At 40.5% G+C, this 23,715-nt stretch overlaps 1 protein-coding gene across 4 annotated transcripts in view; it reads right to left on the bottom strand.

The window, feature by feature from the left end:
• Nucleotides 1–23,715, bottom strand: part of APP (amyloid beta precursor protein) — a 233,384-nt gene that overhangs the window by 10,390 nt on the left and 199,279 nt on the right. For 2 of the 4 annotated variants that reach the window (XM_069785302.1, XM_069785305.1), the window contains 3 exons: nt 20,319–20,540; nt 13,140–13,193; nt 2,174–2,274 (listed from right to left, as the gene is read on the bottom strand). In XM_069785302.1, the coding sequence (XP_069641403.1) occupies nt 2,174–2,274; nt 13,140–13,193; nt 20,319–20,540 (377 nt within the window). The remainder of the gene's footprint in view (nt 1–2,173; nt 2,275–13,139; nt 13,194–20,318; nt 20,541–23,715) is intronic. The other 2 variants (XM_069785304.1, XM_069785306.1) reach the window with 1 other exon arrangement.

The raw sequence follows: 23,715 nt of genomic DNA, 5'->3' as shown, positions 1-23,715 counted from the left end.
TTCACAGAATTGTAAGGCTACCTTACTCTGAAAGACTAAATACTTTGAGAAGTATTTAACAAAAATGCAGAGGGAAGCAGGAAACCAGCAGAGAATTATAATGAGCTGTATAACATTTGCACTCTTTAAGAAACACAGTCTTCCTCAGAGAGGTATTAAAGCATGCCATATAAATATTTATATTGTTCCTAGTCATAAGCAAGAAATGTGCTTAAAGTTAAGAATTCAGTGGAAAGTACACACAATGGACAGTGTTGGCATAAGCTGATGTGAAGTAATAATTTCTTCTGTCAATTTTACCTGCCCAGGACTGAAATTCTGTTACCATGCTATTTTTGAGCACTGTGAAATGCCCCAGCTAATACACCGGTGCAACAGAGGAAGGCCTTAAGCACTCCATGCCATGAAAATCAACCTAATGTACAGTTAAAATGTGAACACTCATGAGGGAGAAAATAACTGCAATTTCAGCTCAATTCAGAAGTTTGCGTGCAAAATACAATGTGCAGCTGAATTCAAAGCAATATCCTAAGGAGACTGTTTCAGTAAATCCTATCAGGGCACAGGAGAAGGAAAACACAGATGAAAGTATTTTGTGCTTACTGCTTTTGAATTAAAGCTAATGGAGAAGGGCATCAGCTAGGATATGGATGTGGTAAACAAGCAATGCCCTGTAAGGCATCGATCCAGTTTTTTCTCAGCAATACCAGACTCCTTGCTCAGACTCAGTTGAAAAGATAACCTAGAGGACAGCTTACTAATTTTTAAATACTGGTTGTACCTATCAGTAAGAAGTATGGCATAAAATGCCTTAAAAAGTGGGAAAGGTCCCATTTTAAGCATGACACAGATTACTCAAGTGCAGGGATTGCAATGCATTCCCTATCAGCCACCACAGTAAGGCTAGTTTCCAGCACCAAACTGCTTGGGGTGGTATCAAACCACTTAAACATTAAAGGTTGCTGCTGGGAAGTGCATATGACACAGGATCAATAACTACTGTGTCTAGTACACATTCCTGCAAGTTCTTTCCCTTCAGTGAACTGCATGGGTTTACTCCATCGGGATGTTTAACCTATCTGAGCTAAGCATGTCAGAATTTCCCAAATTAGTGCTAATGCATTTTGGATTAGCTCGTCAAACTGGGAATTCTCAGTTCTTGGCATCAAAGAGATGGCAGAGTATCTTTTCACACAGTGATTGCCTAGTTCAAATGCAAATTTGAATCCCATGTTAATTTTAATTTTCAGCACTACTTAGCTTTAAGAATACATTAAGAAAAAAAGCTTTCAAGTTTAATATCAGAATATTGAAAGTCATGGAACTGAAATCTCATCATGTAATATACCTTTACAAAAGAGGAAGCAGAAAAGGTTTATAGTCAACACTGCTCTAGGGGTTCTTCATTACTTTTTAAGGGACTGAAAAAAGCTTTTAGAAGATGCTTGTTCTTACTTACATTGCTTTTGGTTGTTATTTTTGTGTTCTTAAGAAGCACAGTTCAAATGGGGAACAATATTTTGCTCCCCACCTGCCCTTCACCTGTTAATAATTCAATATACCTTAAAGAACAAAACACACTGATACAGCCAAGTACAAATTTGAATTAAGGCCAGTGGAGAATCTCCTCTTATCCCAAGCAGACAATCTTGCAAAAGGTTATGCTCCATGGAGTTCAGCCTCCTTCATGTACCACCACCATCTGTTTTGACAGAAAAGGAATCTATTTCTGAAACAGTGTCACTCTATTCCTTGCTGCACCACACTGCGTGTCTTCATCAAACATTTTTTTTCTTTTAAAAACTTACTTAGCATTTTCCTCCCTCTGTATCCCTTTTCTCTTTAGTTATGTGACCATGACAGATGGACTGTGGGACAAGTATTGCCCATATGACCACATCCAGTCATGTGGCAGTGCAAGAGCAGGAGCTGTCGGAATTTCCTCTCATGTGGGACTTCATGGCTTTCTAGCCTCTCTGCTGAAATTATTCCAAGTTTACTCTCATTTAAGAGAGAACCAGAAAAATCATAATCTGTTCATGTGAAAACTTTTTGTTGGCACTTTTCAGCATCCACATCACTCAGGGGAAACATGGCCATAATTGACCCACTAGTTCAAGATTGAACCAGCAACTCAAAACACACATGTGGAAAGCACTGTTTGTTCACTTACCAGCTTTTGATGATGAACTTCATATCCTGAATCGTGCCGGAACTCCGCATCCATCTTCACTTCAGATATCTCTTCTGTTTTAACATTGGTTAACCCAGAACCTGCATTGCACCGCAACGACAATTCATTAAAGTCATCAACTCAATTACGCTTTGCTTACCTCCACCATTACAAGAGCAGAAGGCAATGGTATCATTCACATGAAGTGTGATGCAACGTGAAAGGGAACTGGGAGGAAAGTGAGGTACATCGTACGTTTCAGTCCCACTGAATAACAGATAACACAGAATGAGCTGGTAAAACTTCTCCTCTTTTAAACGTTCCTTAATCCACTGCAGCAAAGTTGGCACAAGCATCAAAGACTTTTGGCATGAAACACCGCAAGAACTAAGCTGCGAGGGACCAACAGCAGACTCCTGAACTGGCTCACAGGACGCAGGCAGATCTGCTCTGACAGCCTCTTTAGCAACACCAAGAAAATTTGGTGTTTAGGCCAAAATCTTCCTCCTCCCTAAGCTCAGGCTGCTGTGAGGAAAAAACCACATACCTGTGGTGTGAGGTGGGGAAGCCCAGATACTCTATTTTCATGCTTCCTGTGAGTCTGTACCTTTTGTACAAACATGCACAAATAAGAGTCACTAAAATGTTTGGGAAGTTTACACAGTTCTTATTTGTTTTCAGATTTCAGACTGCTCAGAATTAATATTATTCAAGTCTTGACTTTTGCCTGAGAGATAACTGTCCCTCTTGATTAGAAACATACAGTAAAGCAAGTAAGCAAAGCTTGCAGGGATTTTAACTGTAGATAGCTTGCAGTCCTGTTCTCCCCTTACAGTTGTGAAGGGGAGATGCTGCACTTCACTAACTGTAAAGACCACCAGGATTTCCTCCTGGAAAATAGCCTTAGGAGAATGAGCCAGACTTACAACAGCTAAGCAGTGCATCGTATATGTGTATCCATGAATGTTTTGTCCTGAAAAGCTGGCTCTGGCTTATAGAGAACATATGGGTATTCATGTAGCTGGTTATTTTCCTTCTCAGTACCAACTGACTGACATTTATATTTCTTGGAGGTACAAACACTGCAGAAGCATGGTGTTTATGAGAAGTTATTTCCTTACCCTATCTAATGTGATAAGAACAAACTGGTTCATATTCCTTGTCTATATTTATTTTAGCATTTTATCACTCCAACTCCTCTCTCCAAGCCTTCATTCTGTATTTTGGGCTGACCTTAAGCTCTGATGCAGAGGAAGAACCTCTTCTAAAATTCTCAACACTACTGACTGCTCTTGCGCTCCACCATCTCTCTGGACTCTCAATAAATTCTTGAAGACTTCCATGTGCCAATGAGCTCCACAGTCTAAAGTAGCACCCAATGCAAGGATTATTGCCTTTTTATTGCCTTTGAACGTGCAATTTCTTTTTTTGTTAAATGCTGATTTATTTTTGTCTTATGAGTCAGCAAGAACAGACCTTCCCAAGAACTTCTCTGGACTATACAGACAATCCCACTCTAAGGTTCTGATCTTTCTTTTCACAGTAAACCATACAAAGGAGAGAATAAGAATCATTTTCATGCAGTAAAGTATTTGTGGTTATTTTCTTGAACAGTCTGACTGCCCCATAAATTCCACCTTAGTAAGTGTCTTCTTTATAAAGAACAAAGCACTTAAAGATCTCAAATTTCTTTATTAAGCATCTGATTTTTGATGCCACATTACAGTACTGACACAAGTATATTATGACATTTATATATGAGAGACCATTTCTAAATGCAATAACTATATTGTATTTAAGAAATTGCAATTTGAAAACAAACCATGATGTTCTGTCAGTGAAATGCAGGAGGCAGTGGAGACGAAGGAAATAAAACCCACATGGTACCTGAAAAGAGGTGTAATCTTCTATCCTTGAAGCAACTATTGTTAGTTTTCCAAACTAAAGTAAGAATACAATTTACTCTCCTTTCCACATCATCTCAAAATAGTCCCTACACCTGCATCAACAGGAAGTGAAGAAAATGAGAATGTGCATCTGGCTGCCCAGAGGCTTGCCTCTTCACCATCCCCTCCCCCCCTTTTTTGTTTTTAGGAGTAAAAGGGGAGGGGGGGAAAATAGCAGTGCTTCACCTAGATTAAATTGCTGGGGGCAAAGGGCTTTCCCAGGACCTAGTTCACTGCCCATAGCTGGAGCAGCTGAAGAGGCAGCCGGCTTCCAGCTGCTTGCCACTGTCCACGGCCACACTTGCCGCCCCTTAGACACACTGGCAAAAGCACCATGTGGAAACTCCCCCAAGCCAAGGGCCTGGGGAATTCCACAACTCTACTGCTACAGCTTGCATATTCACTGAAGCTATAAACACTGATTAGAACATATCCATACATATATGAGACATCTGTGAAGAATCCACCTGCCTTTTTTTGAGGGAAGTCCTGCCTCCCAAACCTCTTAGAGGTCACTGGAAGAGCTAGGAAGCACATAGGAAACAGTGATTTGGCTTGGAGTGAATCTGGATTTCCAAAAAACCTTCAAGAAGGTCCCTGATCAAAGCTCTGGCAGAAGCTAAGATGGCAAGGATTAAGGAGGGAAAGTCCTACATGACTTTCCATAATTGATTAAAAGATAGGAAATGAAGTATAGATACACAGCCATTTTCCACAATGGAGGAAGGTTACCAGCAGGGTCCTACAAGGATCTGTGCTGTGCTGCTTGTAAAGTGATGTGGATAAGGGAGTGAATAGTGATGTGACAAAGTTTATTGACAAAAAATAAAAGAAAAAAAGAGGATAGTCAAAGTAAAACTAGCTGCAAAGAACTGCAGAGGGGTATTACAAATTCTGAGTGCACAATAAAAGGGAAATGGTATTCAATGTTGATATAATGTAAAGTGGTGCTCACAGGGACACACAGCCCTAACTATACATACACAACAATAGGCTCTAAATAGCTCTGTTCCACCCAGGACAGAGACCTTGCAGTCACTGTGGATAACTCTCTGTGGGCAGTTGGCTCAGTAGCAGTCAAAGAGGCAAAGGGAAAGCTAGGAGTAATCATGAAGACAGAAAATATTGTTACACCACTGTATAAATGATGTATCCTCATTTTAAATCTGGCTATCCATTCTGGTCACCCCACCTCAAACAAAGTCAGAAGAACTAGAAAAGATACAAAGCAGGGAGAGACAGATGGATCACTGGCATGGAATGGTTTCTGTACAAGAAGGACTAGACAAATTGGCAGTCTTCAGACTGGAGGAGACAACCGGGGGAACACTACAGAGGTTTATACAACTGTGAACGACAAGGAGAAAGTCTACAGGAAACGGTTATTCATTATTTCTCCTAAGAAAGTACAGGACACCAACATGGCTATGACAAAGCAGATTAAAAACTACCATAAGAAAGTGTATATATATAATTTGGCACAATGCAAAATTGGACCATGGAACTCATTGGCACAAATCATGAGGATGTTCAAAATGCAAATGAACAAATGCAGAGAAGAAAGGTTCATCCAGGGTTACTAAACACAACAGTCAAAATACAATTTCCAGTTCTGGAAGTCTATCAAATGCTGTCTGCCAAAAGCTCATTGGATGTGCCAGGAGTACAAGGCAGAGGTGAAGTCTGTAAGTATCCTGTATGCACCACTGCTAGAGGCAGGACTATGGGCTTGGGTACTTTTGCTCTTTGGCTCTGACCACTTTCAGTGAAAGCAACCTACGACAGCTTAGACTCTGGGTCTTTGTTAGCTTCAGTTAAACAGAGCCAAATGCCACGGGTAGGAGTTACAGCAGCATTTCAGGGGACAGAACAGTTCAGGAGCCTTCACATCAATGAGCAATAGAGGGTGATAAATTCATCAGTAGTCTCAGCTGCTGGAAAAATGCAGGCTCAGGCTTCCTTAAAGCCACTTTTCTTTGAGGGTTCCCTTCCCTCCTCCCATTCCCATCAAACAGTAGCACAGGAACCATACTTCCAGCATGCAGCAGGTTAAACAATCTTTTGCCTTGAGATCAGGCAGATTTTTTTTGCTTTGGGCCATATTACCAAGGTCTGGTGGTCAACTTGGCCTTACTAACCAATCCACAAAAATGCCATGGATCTGAACACAAAGTAGGACCTGATATTAGGAAGTTAATGATGTTAGAATTACTAAAACTTGTCTTTGGCAGCTAGCACAGGAAAAAGGTCAGAAACAGAACAATCTTCTGTTGCACTAACAAACCTGATAGCAATTTTCTCCTCCCTCCTATCTCCCTTAGAAGTGAGGAAAAATAGTTTTAAAAGTATGACTAGCGTAAACTGGTGCTCTTCTGCAAATAATTGATTATATAGTAAGAGAAGCATGACTCTGCACTGGGATCAATTAAATACCTGGTATGAGACAAAAATACATATGGGGTTATATATGCCTTTCCACCATGTTACATTATAGAATTTAGACTCTCTATTTAACAGACTTCTCTTTATTTCAAGTTCATTCACTTTCCTGTCCTGATGACTACATATTTCGACCTACATGCTACGATCAAAGGTTTATTTTTTCAAAGGCAGTAACTGAAGAAGGAAAAACTTAAAGAGTCTTTCCAAAACTTTTATCAGAGGTGTGTGAAACAGGTAAGCTGCAAACAGCTAAGGGCTGCCTAATACCATGCTAGTCTTGCATTGAAGACAAGCATATGAAGAAAAGTTAACTATATGACAAGAACTTTAATTCTGAAACAAAATGATGTTTTTTCACTACCAAGTCTAAAATACACAACCCAAACACAAAAGCCAATGTAAAAGAAGAAAAGTGAGAGCAACAGCCTCACTGCAAATTCACAAATAATGGTAATTATTAGTGCTTTTTCTTCTGAATTACATGCTATCTTTAGGGAGTTGCATTCCTAATTACTTCAATTTAAAAATGCTACAGTTCAGCTGGTAAATATATTAAATTGCCACTCCTTACAAAAAATGATGAAACTATTTAGCCATCAAAAAACACGGGCTTAAAACATCTAGTCAAATCCAACAAAATGAGCTATGATGGGCTTTTAATTAAATTGCTGTTAATTAGCAATGTTAACTGCTTTTATACATAAATGTGTACACATGTACATGGACATGCACACACATATCCAAACATCAAAAAGAGCAGTGTATGCAAACCTTATTGTTCCTTGCCCTTTAAGGAAAAAAAAAAAAACGCTGAAAAAATCATACAGAGTTAAAAACTACTCTATGAAATAAAAATCAAATAGCTGCTTTGGGGAACACTATGCTCAACACAGATGAGCTTTTCCCTTTGTGTAAATATATATATTTAAGCTTTAAGAAGGATAAGAAAAAGAGGATACAATCAATTCCACCAAGGATGCAATCAGGTGTACATTATCTACTACACTGCTTGAAATTGCTTCATCTACCAGTTAAATAACAGCCTAGCAAGATTTTGTGATTTTGTTTTGCAAGGATCTGAAACAGTATTAGCTGTGCCTGTGTTAAAAATTAAACCTCCAACTGAAGCACAGTTGAAACGACCAGACCTGGGCGGTCTCTACATAGAGAAAACCAAACATAGCATGTTTGAGCAACTATGTAATGACTGCATTCAGGAAAACATTTAACTCCAAGTCTATGAACTGTCTTTGAATAATGGCAAGAGAAGAAAAAATTGTTGAATCAAAGCCTGTTACAAGTGTAGTAAACAGCTTTATCTGGGTAAATCTTCATCTAAAATAAGCAGGGCAGATGGAAAGGAACACACTGTTTGAACAATTACCCAGGTAGACAGCTGTATGTTGTTACTAAAAGTTCAACTACTACTTCCATATGACTATGACTTTGTGCAGGTCATTTCATTTTGAAATGAAGGAAGAAGAATGAAGATTGTATACTCACTTATAAAGATTAAAATGAAGATTACATACTTAAGTTTTGTAAGGACACCTCAAATATCTTTGACGGGTAAGTACTTTAAAGACTGCATGGAACCAAAAACTTTCTGGTCTCTCCTTGGAAGTTAGTAAAATGATGGTTTGCTTTTACTTCATGGATGTCTACAGGGCTCTCAAATTGGAGAAAGCAGAAAATAAGTGCAAAAAAGAATGTTATCTTTTTTAAAAAAGAATCTCATTGGAACTTAGTATGAAGTAACTCTCAGAATACCAGAGGTTATTTTACATGTGTGTAAAAATGAATAATCAAAATAAGTAAAATCTGGTAATCTTTCAGGCATGTCAATGCAGATGCTGTGCATACGCACATATAATTGCATTCATAGTAACTATCTGATTTATGTAATTGCATTCACAGTTAATAACTATCTGATTTATAAAACAAAACAATCTAATGGAAAAAAATCTGTTCATGATTTTTATTTGGTAGCTGCAGACAGTTGGTTTAAGACAACTGTATTGAACTAACATCACTAAGGAAAAAAAACCCCTGGCAATTTCTGGCAAGAAAATCATAAATAATTCACTAAGCTGCTCTATGCCCTCACCTCATACAGATTGCAGTGTATGTGCTAATGATTCTGCAGAACAGCCATTAGGCTTACAGAGCCTCTGCAGCCATGTATAAAAAAAAATCCCTCAGCTTTCTATATATAATGTCATAAAGATGGACATGTCATGATTTATCAGCAGAAGGGCCAGAGACACAGACACAGCTTTACGTGCAATGTGTCCTCAAAATTACTGTTTGCAAAAAACAATCAACTGACAAAGAGTTGGGAGAACGCAAAAAAACCCCCAAACTATACTACATGGAAGAAAGTAACACAGGTAATATGATAAAATCCTTGCACTGTGAATTACAGGCATCCTGTGAGTGATATAATTACAGCTGTTAGTGGTATAATTACAGTTGCAACTGTGCAACAAATGAGAATATGACTTACCCTGAACAGGCACTGGTAATTTTGTTTATCGTCCTGAAATTCAGAAAATCTGCTGATACTAAGCAACAACCATTCTGATGGCAGGTTTTCTAATCTTCACTCAATTTCCACAGATCAGACTTGCCAAATTAACATGGGTAAAAAGGAGCTTGCTTACGAGTATCTAAACATGTTTTTATCTTTGTGTGTATGTCTGTCTGTATATATACATGCACACACACACAAAGAGAAGAAAGTTACTAAAAACACGCACCCAAAATTCAGCTGCAAGAAATTAAATGTTCATCATGAAAAAGTAACCTCTGGGGCACAGGGGAGAAGGAAACACTATTGAAAAAAGCTGTTACAGTGAGGATATCAAGTAAAGAGGTATTCTTTCTATTTGAAGCACTTCTATGGAAGTTCTCAGGCTGGGTTGAAGTTGTCTAACGTCTCCCTTTATGAAGCAATTTATAAATAGCAAGAAACATGCCATAAATCTCTTATCATTTTGTGCTGTATTAAATAGCTTACTGATGACTGCTTTGTATGTCCAGGTATTTTTCTTCCCGTTGACCCTTTATTATCTCTGTTGACTTCCTTTTCAGGAGACAACACAAAAGGGATTTTAGGCATAATTCTTATTTTTGTTTCCCCATTCGTGAACTAAAAAGGGGAAGGACAGCGTGTGAAAGCACTAGGCTTCTTTTCAAATACCAGTGTGAACCACACAGATGTTGTATCTATACTAGGAAAAGGGGGTCCCCCGACATTACTTTCCTCCTGGGACTGATGTAAATCAGATTCAAATTCAAGGTTCAACCACTGACAGCCAAGGTGGAGTGCAACAGAGGTAGGGATTTGGACAACCGGCTTAAATTTTAGTAAAAGTTTTAAACTTGGTCCTCACTCAAAAGCTTTTCTGCTCTATGGATTGGATAACTCTTCACATTTCCTGACTTTTCACTCATAGACTTTATTTATTTATTTTTGAAAGAGAGAGAACGATGTGGTGAAGTAACAAGATTCTAGTTATCACAAATACTAAGTACCTGCTCGTCTTTTCTTCCCTGTGACCAAATTATCTCTCTTGTGGGAAAGAGACAAAGACCATCTGCATGATTTTTGATCTACTTTTAAGAAAAACGTTGTGATCATTAGAAGAATGTTGTGTGGGCAAAAAGTGGCAAAGAGAAATGGAAAAAAGAAAAAAGGGTGTGTGTTTGTATGTTTGTCAGTCCTTTCAGAGATGATTTTCTTCCAAGGATTCTGAACACCTAAAAAACATTCACTTGTTCTTATTCCCAGGCTTGTGACTGTTGCAGATTGACATGACACCTGTATTTGCACCCTGAAGAAGCAGGTCACCACCTTGTTCACTTGAGCAAAACAAGAAGAAGGACAAACTGGAAAGTCAGGCCAATAAAAAGGGCAAACCTTTGAGGAAATCAACAAGAATCTAGGCAATTAAAATGTTACAAGCAGCTGCGTGTATTAATCTGCCTCCAGGTCCCTTGTCAATACTTTCTCATTCTAGAATAATATCCTTCTTCTTCAGATTTTTTTTCCCCATAAAGAATAGCCCCAAACCATGAAAACTATCCCAAAAGGATAGTGACTGCAAAAAAGTATCTTTTCCTTTTTAGCTCTAACATAGCTATTTTACTTATAATTAGCAAGTAAAACAACTTTAAAGCACACATTTTTAAACTGTCAGAATCCCTTTTATATTTCACAGTTTAATTAAGCATCCATTTGCTTTCCTCTGTTCCTAGTTTATGACGCTAGTCAGACTGGTATCAGTTTTTTGCTAAATTGCAATTTTACCGCATATAAATTGCTTTTAAAGGATGATGAAAAATCATGTGGACATTTATTGCCAGAATTTGTATCAGTAAGGACAAATTTGCAGAAGTCTGGACCTGGTGATTAAAGACATAAGGAACTTAAGGTCTACCAGGAATGGTTTTACTTACTGTTATGATACATTTAGTACTACTGTAAAGGGGTAAACCCCCTATTTCACATGCACCCATAAGACACTTTATGCTGTGAAATCCGGAATGCAGGCACAGCAGTGACAGATTTCAATCTCTCCAGGGAAGCAACCATCCCTCTGCGCAGAGGAATGCAGCATGCATCCCTGCCAGGCTGGAGGGGTTCACTCTCTGTGCCGAAAGCGGAGCACGGGCCTTTGCAGCACTTAAACTCTGTGCTAAAAGCGATGAAGGCAGCACAGGCCCCTGGACAGTACTATTTCTGTACTTGAGCAGAAAATTGAGGAAATATCCCATGTGATTTTCATAGTGCGAAAGTTACTGTATCTGCTGGAAATTTCGAGCCATAATGGTCACACACTGCAGTATTTGTTACCTCTCCTCAGTAGTCTCGTACACATTCACAAAGATCAGTCATGACTTATGCTAGCCATACATTCAATACTACTTGTGTCACCCCAACCAACCAAGCACTCTGGTACAGTGGACTAAAACGCATCATTTCACCCTGAAACTAGACTGTGGCAGTGTGAGAAAATCCTTTCTTTAGAGAAGGGACACCAAAGATTTCTGTCATGTGTGTGTTTGTGTGGAGGAATAGAAGAAAGGAAGGAATAATCTTTAGTAATGAGTATGGGCCTCATAACAGGAGATTTTTCAAGGCAACTGAAATTAAAATAGTTAACAGTCACAAACTTTAATATTACAAGAAAATTGCTAGACTGAACTAACATTACAAAATCTGGATTAAAGACATTCATGTTTCATTTGTGATGATATTTTCTACCGCTCTTGGGGAAGAAATCTAACCCAGAAAGCAGAGATAACCCAATATTGGGAGGATGTTCCCCAATCGCATGATTTTTGGCACTGTTGTACATTTATCTCTGTACCTGTTTCCAGGCTCTCCTCATGGAATGAATTAAGATTCTAAACACAAGTAAAGATGTCAGACTCCTAAAACAGTGCTAGAAGCACATCACCTGGCCAGCCTTGACATGTATCCCAACTGCTGTAACATAGGAGCTTATTTTACTTCCCACTGTAGCAATTTTCTGTAGTCAGTAAACACCAGTAAGTTATCAGAAAGATTTAAACACACTAGGAGGGTGTTGCCCATCTGGCTATCCAATGGACGTTTGGAGGAAAAGATGAAGGGAAAAAGATAACAGATTGATCAGTTTTATCTGACTGAAGAAAAACCCCCACAATGATGATGTCACACTGAAATAATTCTGACTCCAAAATATACTGATCTAATGTCACTATATGTTGGAGAGTAACCTCTTCTGAAATAAAAGGCTGTTTGCTCTCAAAGGATTTCTAGATAATCCTAAACAAAAACAAGGGGAAAAACAACCTAAAAAGCAAAAAAAAGTTAGTATGGAAAGCAAGCTTTTACTTCTGAAAATTGGATTTGTCACATTTAACTTTTCCAGACATTTGCAGCCTGACCCAAGCTAGTCATCTGCTATTACTCTGAAATCAGTAAGATGACACAGGTACCTACACAGGGCAAATGATCCCCCTTCTCTATCCTAGAATGGAATGAATAGCCGTGCAGAGGTATCCTCAGTGAATCCAGAGGGTGAATATATGTATCAATTTTTAGATATCTGGAATTAGCCAAGGTAAATATCACAGCAAAAAATCTTGATGCCCCCTGCAATCCTAAAATTGTAGGCATGAATTCTTTATTAGCCCAACTTACAAGAAACTGTATATTCCACATAGAGGATTCAACACTTCTATCATATGTTCCCAAATTAAAAAGTACTTTCCGCACTTCGGGGTACCATACCTACTGCCTCCTGCACCTGCCAAAGCATTGCTGCTAGAAGGATGACACACTTGATATGAGTATCAGTTCTCGGTCTCTGGGTCCCAATCCCTCTCCAAGTACCCATTCCAAACACCCTTGACACAGCATTCACACAGGCTGATGGGGGTTTGTGTGGGAACTCCTCCCTGGTTCATGGCATAGCATTACATTAAGAGAGGGTTATACCAAAAAAAAAGGTGATCATTTCAGCTCAAGCAGACTACACGCATGCTGGGAAAACACAGGTTAGGTAAAAGCCATGCAAGTTATATACCTGGTCGTGTGGTGAGTCCTCTGTCTGCAGCTGGGCGGGCATCAACTGGCTCAACTGGGCATGTGCAGAAAAGAAACAAAAAAGCAAACAAAAAATAAACAAAATCCCCCAAAATGATAAAGTCAACCACTCTTCTGTTGGGACAATGCAGGAGACATACTGAATAAACGAAGTTACCAAAGCAACAGCTAGAAAACATCTGTCTTCAGTTAGTCCTGGACATAAAAGGAAGGCATAGGCACCACTTCAAAAGGAAAGCTTCACAGCTGATGTGTCAATTTTGCATCACATTCTGGTTACTGCTTAAAGTGAGAAACCATCAAGATCAAAGAATTTCTGTCTATAGAGCAAAACTATATTCATTATGTGCAAACTTTCCAGTTGTCTGATCAGAATTGGCAGCAAGAACAGACATGATGAGTGAGTTCTTGCAGCCAGTCTTGATCAATGCTTACTTACAAACCCACTGAATCCTTACTCCTTTTTCCTTTCAATAGGGATTCTTTACAGCACTAGCTGCAAGGTTTTTAAAAAATAAAGCACATTTTGAGAATACAATCAATGTTTCATTCTGATATGCTCCTATTTATAGACAGTAAATGTGCCTTCTGATTTTTGAAAGGGAAGCAAAGGAGGAACACCACTTTCTACCCAATTGTGTGTCATACGCAGTTTTAAAATGCTTCTATTACTGTACTAAGGCTTTACCAGCTGAAACCTAAGACTGATGGAGCTCACTGACATTAATAGAAAATAGGATGTTCAAAACTTTTAGAGTTGTTTCAATCATTACCTACTGCCTCAGTTAAGTCCAAACTGAACATATTGTACAAGTTCATTAAAACATTCAGATCTTTTTTCCCCTCTTTTTTTTTGTTGTTGTTTCTCTCTTTTGCTCCAATATGGTTGCCTTCCTTATCTACCCAAGTGCCAGTGTCAGAAAGAAATTAAATTCAGAAATCAAATTTTACGTTGTAGCTTGGAATTCAGAGTTTTTAAAATAAGGTATTCTCATTCATTTGAAATTCAGGATTCAAGTATGAACGTTCTAATCAGAAGTAAGGGAACCACAGTAACATAGGAAACCTGGCAAAAGCACAGTTTTCAATCATGAACTGCTTGCTGTATTCAGCATCAGAAAATCACGCCAACCTGACGATACTGCTGACTTAAGCAAGGGGGACTGCCCATCTTCTTAGGAAGCCTGTGTCACTTGCTTAGTCTTCCTATGGGTTTGACAAACAACCTACCATGCTTCTAAGTGAGAGCCTATGTGGCACCCATGTCCTTTGTACACAGGAGGTGACAGCAATAGCTCCTGCCTCCAGAAAAAAGCAGTAAGTCAGCTTTATAGTAGCTGCAGACTAAAAGTGCATCTGCATATCTGACTTGCTTGTGTTTCTGGAAGGGCAGAATTTTCACAGTTTTGGTGGTCTGGTACTGCAGAGGCAAGCCATCAAACCACTTTTCTTCACAGCAGTTGAGAGTGGCACTAGCAGACCATGTAATTGCTTTCCTTACACAGCGCTATACAAAACCCAATTTCCATCCTAAACTAAAAACCACAATTTTGAGTATTTTCCTATTTAAGTCTTCTGCTAGGTTTTCCAATATTATCAGCACCAGCCCTCAGGTAGGTCAGCAGTAATTTTCAGTGGAAAGGACTGAAGGGAAGAAACAACCAAGGACCAGCATCACTGTGCTGGTTTTGGCTGGGATAGAGTTAATTTTCTTCATACTAGCTAGCATGGGGCTCTGTTCTGGATTTGTGCTGAAAACAGTGTTGATAACACAGGGATGTTTTCATTATTGCTGAGCAGTGCTTACACAGAGCCAAGGCCTTTTCTGCTTCTCACCCCACCCCACCAGCGAGGGGGCTGGGGGTACGCAAGTGGCTGCGTGGTGCTTAGTTGCCGGCTGGGTTTAAACCATGACAATTACCCAAACTACTCCTGCAGAACCCTCCTCTGTTGCCCTCGCCCTGCCTCCTCCCTAGAAGGCTGAAGGGTTTTATTTCCCTCTCGCTCAGCACTCTGAAACCCTACATGCCCACAGCTATGGCAGACTGAGAGCAGGTTGTAGGTAGCAATAAAAATGGGAGTAGGTGAAGGGAGAAAAGGATGGAGGAAGTTTCTGCTGTACAGGGTAATGCAGTATTTGTGGAGTTAGGTGAAAGTATTAATAATGAATAATTCTTCTTGTCATCTATAGTTTTGGAAGCACTTTACAGGGGAAAAGGCAACCATCCCCAGCACATTTTCATAACTGACATAAAAGTGAAACAACCTGCTCAAGGTCACAAAGCAGTTGCAGGGCAAAAACTGGAGGCAAAAGCTCAGAGCCAGGGGTCTTCCAAAAGAGATCGTGATTCCAGGTGCCTAAGTGCAGCATGCCCTGGGCAACATGATACAAAGAAAAGCTGGTTTCTGGAGAGCCCTGAGCTGCCACCTTTTGAATTTCAGTTGCATTTTAAAACCTGCTTGCTCTTGCCCCTGTATTGATGTACACACAATCAGCAGTTAACTCTTGTCCATGGGCTTCCTCATTGCCTGCCCTGCTGGACTACAGCACCACACAGCAGATGTAGAGGGGAGAAGTTTAAACCTATTACAGCATTTATCGCTAATCAAAACTCTAAGATGTACTGTGTACTATTATAAAAACTGCATTCATTTTGATGCTCCAGAACACACTCCCATGTGCACAGAAGTACACAGAATTAAGACTGAAAACTGATTTTCCAAATAGCCTCATGAAACCAAATTGGTATATACCTGCTTACACTGATCACACAGGCTTCATAAAGGCTACACAACCCACCTCCTATCTAATGCTAATACATCTCAGAAGAGCAAGAGAGAACGTGGTTGCTTCTCTTTTCAGAAATAAAAGAAAGGTGAATCAAAAAGCTCAAAAGCTGGCACAAACTAGTAGCTGAGGAGAGCTATGGGATGCTCACCTACCAAGAACAGCGTTGAGGGGAGTAACTGGCCAAGTCATAAGGATAAAACAGTACATTCACAAAAAAATCTCACTTTAGATAAATATTTTGTCACTAAGGCTAACTGTAACTGCATGGCAAAATACAAAGGGTGAAACAGTAAACCCAGTTAGACATTGGCAAAATGCCCAGGGACCTTGGCAGTGTCAGAGCTTCACAGCTGTTGGAGATTTGCCCCCACCTCTGAAGGTGCATTTTTCATTGTTAAAATACAATTTCCTGACAGTTTGGTGGTGCCTTCTGCAGTGTCCTCAGAGGGTATTTCTGGTTAACCTAATTTGTATCTCAATACGCTAGGCATATATTCATTCAGCCATGCAAGTTGTGTAGTGTATTACCTGGTGCTTTGGGTTAATTTCTGTGGACATTTACTGGGGAACTACCTCAGGGAAACAACAAGGAAGAAAATACTTTCAGAAACTACTGAGCTATGTTAGACTTTCAAGGTCTTTTCACTTTTAGGCTATTTTTCACTCATTCATCAGAAAAAGCAATTTTAGTACAATGAACTATTTGCATAAAACTTACCCTTTTAACTAAACATGCAGTTTAGATTGGGATAATTTCAAATGGAGTTAAGAAACCTTGAGATCACATGGCAACGTACCAATCCAATACATTATTAATATCTCTGGGTGAAACCTGAGACTAGATCATGGTCATGGAAGAAAACAGGCATGGGAACTAATGACAAATTTAGGGGTTTTTTTGGTAATATTTTAACTTCATCACTTGTAGGCAGAATACTGGATACTTTGAAGCACAGACTTAAGGGCTGCATTTCCTTCCACGTTTTCCACAATCACGTTTTGGTTTAAGCATTCCCCAAATGGTTCATTAAAAACAAGTGCATCGCTGCGACTGTGACAGAGGGGGTGGGATCCCAGGTCCTAACGCAGCTAGCTCCAGGATCTGTTCAGTTGCCTCTCAGACATCAATGGTCCCATTAGAAATTTGTTTTGACAGGAATGCAAATTGCAATGAGGTGAACGATTTACCTGACATACCTGCTCAGGACTGAAGAAAACTATTGCTTATACAGTGCAACAGCTCTTTGCAGTGAGGAAGTAGAGACTCTCCTACCCAGAAACCCACCTGCATACGCCGAGCTGATAGCTCTCTAGATTTGTGTTCAGCAGAGTTTTAAAAGTTGACTTCAGCTTTCAAACTAGACCAAAAAGAATTTGTAACTTGCTTGCCATCTGAAACTTCTCTGGTAGTCTCTGTTAAATCTGCTGGACCAACTGCTCAGCAGATTTCCCAGATACCAGACTGTTCACATGAACGTGCTGTGACTGACGGTGCTGAGTACCCTGAGCCCTCACCCAAGTAAATGTGAGCTGAGATGCTCAGTTCTCTGACCTTTGCTGGCATGCTTAGCACCTCCTAGCAGCAAGAGATGCTGACCATCACTAAAATTGCAATGGTTAGTCACTCTACAGTATTTGAAGTTTCTCTAGCACATGATTTTTGAACTTACACCTTTTTTGATCAACAGTTATTTGTTAAGAAACAGCAATGACTTGTTCAGTACTGCATAAAATATCAACCCCTCCCTGCATAAGGGGAACTTATTGTGTGAAAAACAGTCTATGCAAAAAGACCTTCAGTGGAGAGGGAGAGGAAAGAAGAGGAGAAAATTGCGTCAGTTGTTATTTACTTCTTCCTACTTCCAAAGCATATTATAACAAGACAGATGCATGTTTTTGGAAGCAATTTAGACAAAGCCTGGGATTAGACCATGGCTGCGGAAGAAAACAGGCATGGGATGTGAGGACAAATGGCACAGTTAGTCCTGGGTTTCTGGAACAAAGAGGTGGGAGACAAACACGAAAGAAAAACATGAGGCTGTGAAATTCCCCTTTGATACTAGGAGCAAAACTATAGAGAGGGTATCTAAAGAGAGAAAGAAGGTATTGTAGGCATGATCACATTACAACACTGGTTTGGATAGATGACAGAGAAGTATAACGGGAAACAAGAAAGACTTGAAGAAGTTTAAGTCATCAAATAATCTCTATTTCTAACGCTGCAGACGTAAACGGTAATAATAGTTGGCCTAACAGAATTGTTTGCTGCAGTAACTTCATGACAAATACAATCCTGATATCAAAAAACCACCTAAACCCCAAAAACTTGAAGGCATGAAAGTTAAAAGAGGTTCCCACAGTAATTAGGAAGTGCTGCAACAAATGGTGTAATGCGTTAAAATACACAGGATCATAATTAAACGGTATGTTATTCAAGGCAGGAGAATTTTTGTTTCTTATTTGCTGTCACACATTTTAAAAGGAGAACCACGGTCAATATACTTGCCTATGGGAATTCACTGTCACATTGAAGTATGTACCTTTCATTATTAAATTCTGGGCTTAGCCAGGTTTCTGAAGGAAAAGAAGGCTTGTGTGATTAAACTGTGGGTATGTCTGGGTGCACCTGTCTACCTAATAACTTCTGAACTTGGTGACTGAAATCAGTAAATTTTGAAAGCTGGGAGGACAGACTTCAAAAGTAATTAATTTCCCCCCTCCAGGCAGCAAGTATAGAAATTGATGCCCTGTATGCCTCGGCTATGGGAAAAAACTGCAGCAAGAGCTGTACTGGAAAATTCCTGCAGGACAGACACCAGCAGCTGGACTGTGGCCTGCTCCTGGCAGACAGCCTTGACATGTGCACTATAGCGCACTGCAGCTGATTCCCCAGGAAACTGAAGTTTAGCCTGCCAGCCTGGACAGCCGTCTGTGCTACTTGCCGGCACCTGACGCAATCCAGCCAGCTGCTCTCGGCCACTCAGCACATCACTTGGCCACAAGTGCCCTCCAGACATGTCTGGAGTCCTTGTCACCATCTCCTGTCTTCTCTGGTTCTTGCTGCTGGCCAGCCTGTTGAGTTTGCTCCAGCTCTGTCTGCTCTTTTTCTTGGTCTCTACCTGTAGTGCTAACTCCCTGGCAGTCCGATTTTAGTCCCACTCCTGACCAGCCTCTCCTCTTCCCCTCAAACCTGGTATACTTCTGCCTTACTGATTTGTTGACCTTTGCTCAGATCCTAGCTGTGCCTTTTCTTTTGCCTGATCTTATGCTTCTCTGACTCCTGGGGATGACCCACTGATTACAAAACTGGTTCTGACTCCACTGATTTCACCTGGCACCAGACCTGGCAAATCCATGCCCACATCCCATGTTTCATCTCCCAAGCACCCAGCTGCCCACAGTCACTCACGCATCATGCTGGAGCAAGACTAACTGCCTAAGGCTGGTCTCAAAACTCATGCTGAGAGCAGCTATAGCCTAAGCCAGTGATTTCAAAAGACTTCTGGAGGATGTTAATGTCTGTGTAGTTCAGCTAGAAATCACAGATCCACAAAACACAAATTTGCCTGAAAAAATGCTTCTGTAGCTTCAGCCTCTGTCTGCTACTTTGCAGTATCAAACTTCCACCGTTGTGATTAACTTATCACTAATGATGGTGGAGTTGAACTGATAAAAGAGAACAAACACAGTAGCAGGAATTTGAATGACATGATCGAAGTCCCTCAGATTTCTGATTAATTGGCTCTGTAACCTAAATAAAATACCAATTCCAGATTATACATAAATTATTAAAGTATTATGCAGTCATTTCAATAAATTAGTCCATGAACAACATAAAATAGTCCTCATGAAAAAAGTCTTCACTAGCCAGTTGCGTTGCTGAGTATACAGGATCATTTTTGCAGTACATTCCAGACAACCAGTGGTGGTGGGGAAATAAAATCAACTCTCATGCTAGGATGGTGCTGGATCGGTAATCATTTTCATGCCAGCAAATAAATAGCTCTTCCTTAACTAAAACACTCATTTCGTTATGGCACAAAACTAAGGACTTATCTATCCCCCTTAGCTCATTGTCATGTATTTTATAAAACTGTCACTCATAATTTGCTGGAATTAATTTTGATTTGCTTTTAAAGGAAAGTAAGCTCAACACTGAAATTCATTGAGTGTCTAAATTCCAAATTTTAGTCAGGATTTTCTGTTCCATCAGAGACACAGCGACACGGCAGACCAGTTCTAAACTTACATTTGAGAACCTCTATCCTGCTTACATCAGAAAGATGTCAAGTTTCAGCGAACAATGTGAAGAAAAATGACAAAACTCAACTCAAAATATTCTGTGGTTTTCCCCTCTATTGTACATACCTTCATTTTCAGTATTGGCTGGAACAGAATCAACACCAAAGGGATGCCATGGCTGAAGGTCATCTAGGCTGAACTCTCCATCCACTGGAAGAAGTTCAACTGTGGTCTTAGTTTCCGTCAATGAAGGCATAAGAGCATCATTTCCATAGCTGATTCTGGGTTCGCTGATCATATTGGCCAAAACATCATCAGAATAGTTTTGCTCTTTCTGAAGTAATTCATCTGCAAGGAAATTTCAACACAGAAATTACCTGAAAGAGTTGACATTTCTGAGGACATATTTCCAATGCCATTAAAGTAATAATTTACTGTTATGAGATTCTGTTTTCTTATGATAAAGAAAAACATAAAGGCTTGTGTGATGAGCACTGCTGATAAGTAAGGCATTTTTTTGAAACATCAACCAGAATTGTTGAATACCATTTCCTACCCACATTTCCACCACATAACAGATCACAGGTCTATGCTTTACAAGTTCCTGGACTCTTCCCCACCACTTTTAAAAGAAGCACAGATCAATTCCCTTCAACTCAACATGTTGCCATAAGTCAATACGCAAGAGGGTCTACAGGAAGGAATGTCTTTGTTATTTTCCCTTCCTCTTAAATGCTCACTATCAAAGCTCATCACAGCTCTTAAATCCTAAATCACCACAACAGTTAGTATATTAAATTTGGCTTACTATAACACACCGTAATAGACATCTGTAGGCAAATTATTTTATAAGCAACTGTGACCTAAAGCTGTGCTGTATTATCTAGGTTGGCTTTTTTTTTTTCTTACTTGAAGCAAGGTGAGAACAATCAAAGCACTTTTCAGCTCCATCAGGCGTATAAGGACATACTGTCCAACTCTGTGTTAAAAGTAAGCCTGGAAGTTGTGTGTGCTTCATTATTTCAACTCCCTTCTCACATCAAAATTTATCTGCTCTTGATCTCGATTTTTTTTTTTTGTAGGAGCAACATGCTATTTGCAAGTACTTTGAGAGAATCTGGTGCACAAGAGCACATTCAAGTAAGCAAGCAATTGCAATGAAGAAGATAAATAACTGCTAATAATGCACCAATGTAATCAGTAAGCAGGCATTACAGAGCTAAATAATTCAGAATTGAAGACTGTAAAAGTTACATTACTAGAGTGCAAGTGCTTGCACACATGAGCATGCACATGACAGCTGATGATACAAAAGCTTTTATTAAGACTGGCTTCTCTCCACTTCATTAAGGACCCCCTACGTGTCACCTGTTACTGTGATTGTAACCCTGCAGCAATTCAGGGACAGGAATCACCACTCTAATGCTAGACCCTTTATGTCACGCTGTAGGGGCTCACTTATTTCCCAGTATCATTAGTGAAAAAAGGCATCTAAATTTCTATACACACCAGAGCTTTAGACCCCTCAGTAAAATCTTTTGAATGTTATTTCCCTCCCAACCTTACATTGCGCCATACCACCACAGAATTACACTGCACCCATGCAGCAGCCCTCAGTAAGGATCCTGTGGTGGGTTGATCCTGGCTGGATGCCCACCAAAGCCACTCTATCACTCCCCTCCTCAGCTGGACAGGGGAGAGAAAATATAATGAAAGGGTCATGGCTCTAGACAAGGATGGGGAGAGATCACTCAGCAGCTACCATCACAGGCAAAACAGACTCGACTTGGGGAAAATCAATTTAATTTATTACCAGTCAAATCAGAGTAGGGTAATGAGAAATAAAACCAAATCTTAACCCACCCCTCTCTTCTTCCCAGGCTCAACTTCACTCCCAATTTTCTCTAGCTCCTCCCCACCAGCAGCACAGGGGGACGGGGAATGGGGGTTGCGGTCAGTTCACCACACATTTTCTCTGCTGCTCCTTCCTCCTCAGGGAGAGGACTCCTCACTCTTCCCCTGCTCCAGTGTGGGGTCCCTCCCACAGGAGACAGTCCTCCATGAACTCCTCCAATGTGGGTCCTTCCCACGGGCTACAGCCCTTCAGGCACAGACTGCTCCAGCGTGGGTCCCCTGCGGGGTCACAAGTCCTGCCAGAAAACCTGCTCCAGCGTGCGATCCTCTCTCCACAGATCTGTAGGTCCTGCCAGGAGCCTGCTCTACCACAGGCTTCCCATGGGGTCACAGCCTCCTTCAGGTGCATCCACCTGCTCCGGCGTGGGGTCCTCCACGGGCTGCAGGTGGATATCTGCTCCACCGTGGACCTCCCTGGACTGCACGGGGACAGCCTGCCTCACCATGGTCTTCCCCACGGGCTGCAGGGGAATCTCTGCTCCGGCGCCTGGAGCATCTCCTCCCCCTCCTTCTTCACTGACCTTGGTGTATGCAGGGTTGTTTCTCTCACATGTTCTCACTCCTCTCTCTGGCTGCAGCTTCTGTTGCACACCAACTTTTTCCCCTTCTTAAATCTATTATCCCAGAGGCACTACCAACCGTTACTGATGGGCTCGGCCTTGGCCAGTGGTGGGTCCATCTTGGAGCCAGCTGGAATTGGCTCTGTCAGACACAGGGGAAGCTTCTAGCAGCTTCTTACAGAAGTCACCCCCCGTTGCCCCCTGCTACCAAAACCTTGTCATGCAAACCCAATACAGATCCTCATGGAGTCATGAGCATTAGGGCTACACTGCTTCAGTGCTGTTATCAATGATGATGTAATAGGGCTCTGCTCTGCAATACATCTCTTAAACACCACTTTGAGATAGTTGACGCAACTCTCTGCCACCCTATTACTACACCAAGTTCAGAACAAGAAAATTAAACAAAAAATTGTAACTTCAGCCCTGAGGCAAATATGGGTCCTGAATCTTGTAAAATGATGTTTTAAAACAAATTTTCCAGTTTAAACAAAAATTGCTTTAGTAGGCTGTAAGCCAAATGCGTACACAAAATTTAATTCTGTGATTTAATTTGTTCATTAGAATGACTTACTAGAAAGCCTACATAACAGTGAATTTTTTTTCTCTTCATGTTCATTTTATTAAAAACAATACTATTTTGAGATACTCAATAAATCTTCAGCACAGAAGGCAAGTCCGATTTTTGTCTCCCCACTACACTAATCCTTTATCAAATTAAAGCATCTCCTTCTATCAGAGGAGAGACAGGTGAAGCACCTTGATATTCTGAGCAGACACTGTATCACACGACAGATGTTAATTTTCATTAGCTAGGGACAAAGAGACTTTACAAAAAAAGGAGCTGGATGTCAGTGGCCTGAGGGAGAAGTCTGGTGTCCAAGTGCCTTGCAGGGACCCACGGGTGATACCAGTTGAGCACATTATAATACCGAGTCATCACAGATCACAGGGAAGTGAGTACTACAGTACTGCTGAACATCTTACTGCCCGCAAGCCTTCCAGACCCAGGAACTGGAAAGGTTTTGGGGGTGCAGTTCACCTCGTTC

Source organism: Haliaeetus albicilla, chromosome 6, assembly GCF_947461875.1.
Source record: "Haliaeetus albicilla chromosome 6, bHalAlb1.1, whole genome shotgun sequence".
Lineage (NCBI taxonomy): Eukaryota > Metazoa > Chordata > Aves > Accipitriformes > Accipitridae > Haliaeetus > Haliaeetus albicilla.
This window is presented reverse-complemented; position numbering and strand designations above follow the sequence as displayed.